Source organism: Phaethon lepturus, unplaced genomic scaffold (genome assembly GCF_000687285.1).
Source record: "Phaethon lepturus isolate BGI_N335 unplaced genomic scaffold, ASM68728v1 scaffold5028, whole genome shotgun sequence".
NCBI classification, from domain to species: domain Eukaryota; kingdom Metazoa; phylum Chordata; class Aves; order Phaethontiformes; family Phaethontidae; genus Phaethon; species Phaethon lepturus.
The window spans coordinates 5,559-16,686 of NW_010555372.1; the positions used below are offsets into that span (position 1 = coordinate 5,559).

Here is an 11,128-nt window from a genome sequence, read left to right on the forward strand (position 1 = left end):
TCCTGCATATGGAATACATTGTCTATCTAACACTACAGCACCAGCTATTGTTCAGCTCATCTTCTACTTTAATAGTACCCTTGGCTATCATGTGGAGTTAACTTGTTATTTCAATCTTGCAGCAAAATTCCCTATAACTTCTAGGGTGAAGGATTTACATGTTGCAGCTGCCTGACCTCAGTACAATGTGTGTGTGGTGATATTTTCCTGTGCTATGTTCACTGTCAGCTCCATTGCAAGCTTGCAGCCAAGTTGTGTTCTGAGATCTGCTGGGAGTCTGGGGGGCTAGATAAATGGGAATGCTGGAGTCTGGGGAAAGGCTAGAACTGCTGGTAAAGGACAAAGGATAGTTGTAAGAGTGGGTTGAAGGTGCTGGGAGAAATTGTAGGGTGATAGTGAGTGATTTGAGACTGTGTGAGAGAGAACCAGAGGACGAAATATGGTGGTGCTGTGTAATTAGAGATTTTGTTGCACCTGTCCCTATGTACATTCACAAAGATGCAAGAAGGACTTTCCCAACAACTCTGAGGAGGTCAGTGTTCTGCTAGCTCCTGTGAAGGTGAAGTGCTACCATAGGCTCCCAGAGTCATCTTGACTCTGGGTTCTGCTTTTTTTTTTGGATGTAATTCACTGGCTTCTGAGTGACGTAGTTTAGAAAGTGGATACTTCATGTGGGTGAAAGATTGGTTTATACTTTCTTAGGTAACAACGTGGTATATTCTACGCAGTAATGAGCATGTGTTTGCATGCTGGCTGTTTTTTGACAAAAGGTGAGCTCTACTGTATTCTTTGGCTGTTTCTGTAAAGCAGTTTGCACAGTGAATTGCTCCCATGCTGCTTTGGATTGAGCAAACATTAGCGGGAAGGTGATAATGACAAAAATTGTCATAACTTTCTCCATATTATGATGGTTGAGTAATATTTTATCACTGTACTTTTATTAGACAGTCCCTTTTCATTGGAATATGTTTTTCTTTATGATCTTTGTTTTTCTGTCCACTTGTATGAAAATTTGCTTGAGTTCTGTTTCTTCCCCCCCCCCCGCCCCCCGCAACAAACAAACAACTTTTGTCTTTCTTTCAGCAAACTGAAAAAGCTAAGTGAAGATAGTTTAACTAAGCAGCCTGAAGAAGTCTTTGATGTTCTGGAGAAACTTGGTGAAGGGTAAGTGCAGCAATTTATGAGGGGATGGGATCAGAGGGAGACAGTACATAAAGCATGTGTTTGGAATATTAAGTTACAGAGAGAGTGACTGTAAATGTCCTAAGGAATGCTTCTCTAGACAAGTTTTAATAATAAAGCAAATGCACACATTAGTAGACTTCCATGCTTCCTCAAATATATTTATGCTTTTTTGATGTCCCTTGTTTATTAAGGCAGCAAATGTGCTTGGGCCTGTACTGGAGTTAGATACTCCAGTATCTAACTTGACAAAGATTGATTCTTCAGAGGCGTGTCTTTCCTGAAGTCTGGACAGAACTAAATTTTTTGCAGCCTGAAAAACCCCTCAAACTTCTACATGAACATATGGCTTCTGTGACTTTTAAACTGCTCCTCATTTCTCTTATGCAGAAACTTTTATCTTGTTTAAAAAAAAAAAAATCCCTTTCTTGTATTTTTAGGTCTTATGGTAGTGTGTTTAAAGCAATACACAAAGAGTCTGGACAAGTTGTAGCAATTAAACAGGTCCCCGTGGAGTCAGATCTTCAAGAAATAATTAAAGAAATCTCTATAATGCAACAATGTGACAGGTAGGTATGACAGTTCTGCTCCCTTTCTAAAAGTCTATGTGAAAATGTGTTTGTACTTGTGGATATAGCTGAAATACATGCAGCTGCAACTTTTTTTTTTACATGGAAAATTAAATCAATCTGTGTTGGACAATTTACTTAAAGGAATCACTTTGCAGACCTCCTCCTATCCTTAGCTTGGATTGAAGGAAGTACAAATAGTGGACATAACAGAAACTGTTGGCAGAGTAAGTACTTTGCCCCTGCTTAGAATTCTGTATGCTTGCTTCACTTTACTTGCACTGGCAAGCCCGAAGGTTAATATTTCCTGTAAAAATGTCTTAGGCTTTGTGAATTCAGAGTTACCTGTTTCAGGTGATCGATAAAGATGTTTCCAGCACAAGATGAATGGCTAGTAGTTAACTTCCAAAACAGTATTCTATCGGTTGCCTTTTTTGTGCAGGAACATACCTTTTAAAAAGTGAACAATCTTCTAATAGTCCTGAAGAAGGACTGTTAACCTTACACTTGTTCATGAACGATGTATCTTGTGATTGCTAGTAATGTAGCAATCGGGAGTGGAAGGAAGCCTTAACATCAAGTGTCTGCAAGGATGCAGAAATTACTTAGCATTTCCTCTTTTCTATGGAGTTATAAATTTTTTATTTGTATATTTTTTTGGGGATGATCTTTTAAGGTTTTCGCTATAACTTCAAAGTCAGATTTGCTAGGGTGTGTCTTTTCATGTCTGATCAGTTGTACAAGAGTCCATTGTTTGTGACTCAAAGTGCAAAGAGGAAAGCTTTGCACTCTAGTTAGACAAAACTTTTTTTAAAATACTGATTGCTTTAGTCATTAACTTGATGAATTGTATTGTAGCAAGTGGTCTGTTATTTCTCAATTGTGTTTGTGCTTCTGTGGTGGGTCAGTGCTGAAGTTCTGTCTTTAAATGAAAAACTTGCTCTTGTTTGGCAATTAGCAGTACTCATTCCAGATTTAAAGATAATCCTTTTAATGCAGTCTAAATTAATTGAGATTTGTTGCTGAATGTTTTGCTCAGGTGTTACATGGAGCTTGATTGTACTGCTCCGCAGCATCTTGTCTATGGGGTTGTGAAGGTGGAGGAAGGTTCAAATACTTATCCTTAAATATAGGTATAGACACCTCAAAGTTACATTGTATCTAGCACATGAGAATGCAACAGTTCTTCAAAATTCTTTAGAATTTAGAACCTGCAAGCCCTGATCTGAGTATTTGTGACCTATGAACACACTGGACCTTGTAATCCATTCCCTTCTGGCATTGACTGCCCTGAATGCTAGAAGCTTATTAAATATGTAGGCAGGGAATGCAAGAGAAAGGAAGGATTTACGTGTTTTCCCACATTCCCCACAGATGTGTGATAAGGTTATTTCAGATGGTACTAAAAGAATTTGGGACCCTTGAGGTTTTTTTGGGTCTCCTCTTAGTCTCACAGGGATGAAAAGGATTATTTTTGCCTGTCTGGGCAATTGGAGTTTTGTAACAGGTACCTGTTAAAAAGGAAGCAGCAATCTTGTTTGCCGCCTTAATTGTGGAACTAGATTTGATCCCCAGAGTAGGTCCTCAGCTCTTCCTGTGCACTGGAAGAGGAGTTAAAATATGTTCACTTTGATTCTTCTCGTTGCTGTGCTCTTAATTCTTTTTATCTCCCCTGCTTCATTTCTTTCCCCTTATGTAAAGGAAGACATTGAATACATTGGAAAATAGTACCTTATGAATTCTCAGAGTTCTTCTGTGGGGTCAATGATAGGAAGTAGCCCATAGTCACTGCACGGGCTTGAGCCATGTGAGCTGACTAGAAGCAGTGATGTAGGTTGTAGTGTGTGTATGTCTGTTAGTACTAGGACAGGACTGAAATAGATATTTGAAACGAATGTCTGTAAAATATACTGACAGAGAAAAGAGGTGGTGATACATGAGAATCTTCTCAATTTTTCACCTTTCTTTCTGTATTATGCTTTTTGTGACATTTTCATTCTTGTCCTACTTACCATCTTATTCCTGTGTCCCCTGCCCTGCTCCCTTTTCTCTGTCCTTGTTCTTTGTTTCCTGCTTTTCTTAACAACACGTTGCATTTAGTATCTACAGGACATGTACTATTGTATAACTTTTTTTTTTAAGAGTAAGAGTTCAGAATTTTAAAACACAAAGTCTTTCTTCACTGGACAAGATACAGCCATTCTCTGGTTGAAGAGAAGGGTTGGGCTGCAGCTCTGCACCATGTGCTTGTATATGTGTCATGCCTTCGTGCAAATACAGTCTTGTGCAGTACTGATGGGAGGGATGATGCACTTTTTAGCACTTTATTTTCACATGTGATGATTCCACAGATATTACAGAAACGCTCTGAGCTATTGCAGTATCTCAAATAAAAGATGATTAAATCTTAACACTTTACTCTTTCTTTTTCATGCCTGTTTCTAGAACTAGCTCCACTGTATATGCTGAAGCTCTTCTAATGGGAAAAAATGTAGATTCTAAGACAAGCAGTTGATAAAGAAAAGGCTGGCTTATGTAGCTAACTGGGACAAGGCTTTAAGCAAATGGGAACAGTGTTTGGAGATTGCACAGTGCTTGATGTTTTGAAAAGATCATCTTGTCCTGATTTGTAATAATAAACAAGTTTTGCTTGGAATACTAGCATAGTGTAAATCTGGCAAGAGATGGACATGGAAATCGGTGGGTTTTTTTCAGAAGTAATAGTAACCTTCCTCTCTTCAGGAATTCATAAGAGGCAAGGTCAGTATGTCATACTTGTATACAGTAGACATTTTGACTTGTTAGGAGGGAATTGACCCACCTTGCCTTCTGTAAAGGCAAGTCCCTATAGTACTAACAGTTGGTCTTTAATTAAGTAGTTTGCCAATAGTTTTGATCTATCTTCTATAAAGATTAGCACCATGTTGCAGGAGGCAACCATAGGTCCTGTCTTTTTCTTACATCAGTTTTCTAAAAAAAAAAAAAAATGTTGCTGCTGAAAAACACAGTTCCTTGCGCCAAAACAAAATAGTGTTTGATTCCACCCCATAATGCAGGTGTTCTCGGACAGTGGCTTCTGGTCAGAGCTCAGTATCTTACTTCCTGACTTTGTGGTAGATGGATGGCAATCTAACTGTAACCTCCTTTGCTTAAGTTCCCGCAAAAAAACCCCTCCAAGCTTTTTTTTCCATAAATACACCATCTAATGACTTTTCTGAAGGATGATACTTGTTATGTTTACCACATCTGTTTCTGCCTTTGTTTTGCAAGTGACTCTGAGGAAGCGTTATGTCAAGTGATGAACTGATTAGTAACAAAACACTGTGTTTCATTTATGACAGTAGTATCTCTTCACATGAGACACTTCAATATGAAAATGTGTGTGCAAATCTAGAAGTCTTATTCAAACCAGTGCTAGATTCTGTTTAATATGGAAGCCTAGATCTGTACTTGAAATAAGTGCATGCTTGCAAAGCCAGGAAAATATGGGTGAGTTTCCACTTTTTTTTTGCTCTGGAGAGAAGACAAGAAGGTAATCTTTTTAAGAAGGGAAACATGCAATAACTTTGTGAGAAGAATTAAAAATTAAGAGAGGTCTTAGAGGAGGGAAAAACAAAGCTTTATATCAGATGACTAGTGTTTGGTCTAGTCAAATATGTCTGTATTTGAAGATCACTGAACGCTTGTGATACATACATATATGTATAGTAGTGCCTTTATGATTTTATTAAGCAGTCAGACTTTATTCTAACAAGGCATTGGTTAAGATAATTACAATTTAAAAATGTATTTTATTACACTTGCTCTTTAGCTATGTTAGTGTGTGTAAAACTGTAATTTTTAACACTTGTGATGATTTTTTTTTTCTTACTAAGAATTCACCTATTTATCTTACTGTTTTTCCTCATCTAGTCCCTATGTTGTCAAGTACTATGGCAGCTATTTTAAGAACACAGATCTATGGATTGTTATGGAATATTGTGGAGCTGGCTCTGTTTCGGACATAATTAGACTTCGAAATAAAACGGTGAGTTTTTTGGGGGCTTTTTTTTTTTCCCAAAAAATGTATAACATCATTAAAATTGAACTGTGAATTAAGACTAAAAGCCAGAATAAAAGAGTTAAGAGACAAGATCTTTGCTGATGCCAGGGAGCATATCTGTGCCTTGGTTCCTCAGGAAACAAGCTTATGCACTTCTTCTGACTATCTGTTTGTCCATTCCTCTGTGGAGTGATAATCAACAGAAGCAAATGTGTATTTTGAAATATGGAGATTCTGTAAGTTTCTTCAAAATTACTGTTTTGTACAAGGCAAAACTGTGTGCAGCTTCTTCCCCCTACCCCTTCTACCTCACAGTCTGACAGCAGGCCACTTAGGACATGCATGGTTTGGAAACAGGCATAGAATTGTCTTGTTCCCACTCCGTAATTAGAGAGCATGAGAAGTAATTGGCATTACTCAAGGCATGAGAAGAGGAAGGGATGTCAATTAAGGAATGTGAGATGGAACCAAAACGAGGGTTGTATGGAAGAGTCCTAATGGGCTTATAACAGCAGTAATGTAGAGGAAGATGCAAGCCTGTAGGAAGCAGGCTTTGTTAGTTCTACTTAAGAAACAGCTTCTCTGAAAAAAATGTTTTGTTGTAGGTGTCAAATAATCTTTAGTTCCTTTGAGTCCATTGTCTTCAGTAGTGGGCTGGAACATAAGGTATTCATTTAACAGCAAGCACTGTGAGATGACCCACCACTTGCTAGCTTTTCACGTTTTGTTAATGTGCCCTGAAATGTTCCTTGCACCATACCTGGGGGTAGAGAGGGGAGGAGGAGGAGGAAAAACAACGTTTAGGCTTAGAAAATAAGATGTAATGGAAAATGGAATTAGATTTATTTGGAAGTGGGGGTGATGTCCAGACTAGAGGGAACACCTTTGGAAAAGGTGGCTTGCATCAGGGCTGCTCTAATGTTGAACTGATGACTGGGGAAAAGCCAAAAACAACGGGAGATTGCTAGAGTTTCTGCAACCTTTAAAACTGGTGTCCTTACAGTTGTATATTATCCAAGGGTCAGTAGCTCTAATAAGAAATGGTGCAAGCTAGTCCAGAATTAAAAAAAAAAAAAAAGTCCTGTTTAAAGCGGGATTTAGAAAAATAAGGAGGAAACTTGTGTGTGCATTGATAGAAAATGCTAGAAATTTTTATTAAAAAAAAAAAAAAGGTGTGTGTATTTATATTTAGTAAGTCAGGCAATCTGGTTTCTCTTATTTATTTTAGGACATTGATGTAGTAGAGATATTAGAGATTTGAGGGGAAGACCTGAGTCTCAGAGCAAATGCATACCTATGATCAGACAAACTAACACTTCTACTGCTGCTTGCGGTTGAAGTTGATATGATTAAATAGCATAAATTCTTTTCTAAGTAGTAGAATAATCAATAAATACATAGATACATGTAATGAGAGTAAGGCAAAAATAAGGTAATTTGCAAAGGCAAGTCATGCAGTGTATGGTTAGTAGAGCTCTATAAAGGAGTTGTTGGGCACACAAATAGTGCTGCTTGGTGTAAAGTTGGTCTGGATGTGCTTCATACTGAAAGGTTTATGAACAGACTTCCACACTGGAGGTTCTTCAAGAAACACACCTGTAGTGGAGTAAATGAGGGATTCTATTGTAGATGGGTAGTTGCATTAAATATAAAAAAAAGAGGGTGTGATTAAATGGGCATTTTCGGAATACTACGTGGGTCTATGCTGTCCTCTTTGGGAAAGAGGGTAGAATACTAATGGAGAGGGGTTATATTCCTAGCAGTAAAAACAGGGAAAGACTTGAAAGGCTTTGTGGTACTGAGTGTCTGACTGAGAAAATAAGCATAAGTAAATGTGAAGAGATACGTTTGGCTTGGTGGGGGAGGCAAAGTCTTTATATATAGGTTCATGAGCACTTCAGCTACAAGTTAAGAAATAATTGAACAAGTAAAGTGGTTGGCAAAAATTACAATAGTATCAAGGACATAACAGAATTGTGGAAGTTAGAGAAAGGTGACAAGGATGATCAGAAGTAAAGAATACTTCTGTAGAAGGAGATACTAAATAGATTAGGATACTCTGTGTTGAGAAGAGGTACGTGGAGGGAGAGGCATGGTGGAAAGCTTTGTGCTACTCATAGTTTACAAAAAAAGGGAGTAAGATATGGCTACATCTTACTGTTTATTACAAAATAAGAGATTGCTTTTCTTAGTAGATCCAAAGCCAAAATTTTTTTCTCTGCACATGATGATGAGGTACACTGTATAGTTATAGAAGATCTTATAGATGCTAAGAGTTTGTTTTCAAAAGGCAATTGAATAAGACAAGGGAAAAATGACTGTGGCTGAATGCAAATATTTAATGGCTGGAGCAGGAAATCCATGTGCTTCAGATCTTTTGGAAGGTGAAGCAGACAACTATCACTGTTTAGTTGACGTGCTTACATTCAGACAGGCTACCAGGCTAGATGGAACTTTTTTATTCTGGTTTAGGATAGGGGGTGTTCTGTTTGCTTTGCTTTTTTTGTTATACACAAATCTTTCATTTTTCACTTGCTGTTCATACATCTTGCAAGTTTTGGATGATTCAGGCAGAGGCTTTGGACTTGTTTGAATTCTCTTGCTCTTTGTGGAACAGTGAACTGATCACCCACACTACTGTGTGATGGAAAGCTTGTGACGCTGTTACTGGTATGAGGCTCCTTAAAGTACTTCAGCATTCTGTTGGTGACCTTAATTTTATTTTTTTTTAAATGGAAACAAGGAGTGGTTTCACTGTACTTTTCACAAGAAAAAAAGAAATGTTTTCATTTAGAAGTGATGAGGGAATTGATTCTTATTTTGTCAGAACGTTTATTAAATAGGCCCAGACACACAGGGTTATGTGTTCTGTAATTTTCCTAAGCTGTCAAATGAAGACTGTGGCTGGGCCAAAGAAAAATTTATTTCCCGCTTTTCCATATGTAGGGAAAGGAAACTGAGGAAGAGAGCTGCAGTAAGAGTTCTTACTTTAATGCAATGGTCATTAGAATTATTGTTTGGACTCGATGATCTTAAAGGTCTTTTCCAACCTAAATGATTCTATGATCTTACTTTGATAAGTCATAGGAAAAGGTGGATGTCTTCTCATATTTGGGGAGAAAACATTACTACTCGTTTGCCCTTGTTGCTTAGTTCTAAAAGTAAGAATTTACTGATCTTCTTTTTCTGTATCTGTGTTTCCCCTACTTCTTCAAAAGTTTTTTTTGTTTGTCTAGAAAATGAACAACACTGGGCTTTGCTCTAATGGTCCAAAAATGAGGGAAGCAGAATTCAAAGTTATGAAAATATCTAGTGACTGTTGGGAGCCTGTTCGTATAGAGAGGTTTTCTGCTTGACAGGAGCAGGTTATTGTCCAAGAGGCCCAAAGCCACTACTTCGAAGTTAAATTGACCCCTGGAATTCTCTCCCGGAGTCTTTTAGCATGGCAGGCAGATCATCAATCCTAGAGCAAGCTTATGATATTAGCTCATCTGAGGTGTGGTGTTCCTCAGTCCAAGGCAACAAAGCTGTAAATCTAGTTTTGTCTGCTTTTCTCAGAGACTGATTTGGGAGGTACATGTATCTCATGTCAAACTGTGGGTTGCTGCCAGAAAAGGCAGTTCTGCTGTTATCCTTCAACCTGGCTGATGTGTTCCTGCCTTTTCTATGCCTCAAATACACTGATTGTGTGGCTGCAGGGTGATCTTGGCTAAGCTTGATGATCTGATGCAGGTACTTTTTCCACTCTAGTCTATCCTCCCCAGCCTTCGTGAGCTAAGTCAGGACTTAATGTGGCAGCACAGTGGCTTGATCTGATGCAAGAGAGACATCAGGAATGAGCAGTGAGGAAAGGGAAGGAAAAGAAGGAATGAGACTGACATTTTCAGTGGCAGCTTGTAATAGAATGAGATAAAGTATTGCTTCATATTGTAATTAAGTCCTTCTGGATGCTATTAACATATCAGGGAGTATTGACACACCAGCAGCCCTGCCTCTCTACTGATAATTTAGGGTGTGCTTGCTCATCCACTGATCATGATTAACTGAGTCATTGTAATCTTGTCTCTTTTGGGGACCAAATTTAGTTGGCTGTAGCGTACCACGTAGTGGTATGAGACAAAGTTTGAGTGGTATGAGACGTAGTTTATGAGACAAAACCTTCTTATTTGGGACAGTATTGTAAGTGACAAATGTGGCAATGTACTACTGTACAGGTGGCGTGCCGTTGGGTCCAGAGTTTCTGCATCTTGTATCGAAACTGTAACTTTCTTTACATACCAATTTATTTATCAGTTGCATATACACTGCTTCATGTCTTCTGATTGATTATCTTCTACCATGTTTTCTTAGCTAATTACATTTTTCATGTGTGTAAGGTCCGGTAATTGAAATGAATAGTGTATCTGAATTTCTAGATACTGTGTTTGAATGTCCTTCTGGTTTTGCTTGCTCTGTATGTTACCATGGGGGCCAGGGAAGACCTTTGTTACCTTCTCTGGGCTAAAGGCACTTTGCTTATAAGAATGTTATTTTGCAATTTTAAGCAGTCATGTTTTCAGTAATTTCACAGTTGAAATAGTTTTCATTTGTAGGCCTCTGCTGCACTGAAGTACATGCGAATTGCGGTTGTAAATTGGTCATCTAAGGCCTAATAACGCTTAGATTTTCTGTTTTAAGTAGCAGCTATCACAGTATAACTTCCTCAGTTTAGCCCACATAGATTAATTGGTAGCCAGCCAGTCCATACACACAGACTGAAATTCCTTCTGTGCTGGTTAACTTGTTTAACTCATCTCAGTGGCCAGAAGTGATGGCAATGGACAAGTCCATCCTGAATATACTGCTAACCATGTTCTGTCAGTAAGCCTTCCGGGAGGTGAACTGAATCAATGGGCTACTCAGCTGTATTATTGTTTAGAGACGGATCTTTAGGCCAAGACTCTTCAAGTACTTCTCTTCCTCAGTCTGGCTGCGTAGAAGAAGAAAGGGTTGGTCCCAAACGTCCTGGCTGCCTTATTCTGTGTCTAGCCTTACAAAGCGAGGTACTCTATACTCGCTTCTGCAATGCAACACAGAGATTATTCAATGCTTGTTTAATAAAAATCCTTATTAGGGCTCTGAATGATTGACTTAAATAAACTCTGGGTGGCATTATCTCAATTTTGAGGAAGTATTTTTCCTTAGTTCTTTAAAGTAGCATTGTAGGTTCCTTTTAAAAATGGGTTATGGGGTCCGAATCTCAAAATGATAGACTGTTCTTGCAACCTTGCAGTAAAACTGTATCGAACTGCTTGGAAACTGCTTGCCCAGCGAGCATGGGTTCATGAAAGGCAGG

The 11,128-nt window shown here is 38.4% G+C and overlaps 1 protein-coding gene across 1 annotated transcript in view; it reads left to right on the forward strand.

Annotated features, from left to right (window-relative positions):
- Window positions 1-5,778, forward strand: part of LOC104624690 (serine/threonine-protein kinase 3-like) — a gene marked incomplete at its 3' end in the record, with an annotated part of 9,153 nt that extends 3,375 nt beyond the window's left edge. Inside the window, exons 2-4 of the mRNA XM_010292124.1 lie at window positions 1,084-1,164; window positions 1,623-1,751; window positions 5,664-5,778. Of these exons, the coding sequence (XP_010290426.1) occupies window positions 1,084-1,164; window positions 1,623-1,751; window positions 5,664-5,778 (325 nt within the window). The remainder of the gene's footprint in view (window positions 1-1,083; window positions 1,165-1,622; window positions 1,752-5,663) is intronic.
- Between the last annotated feature and the right edge of the window lie 5,350 nt (window positions 5,779-11,128).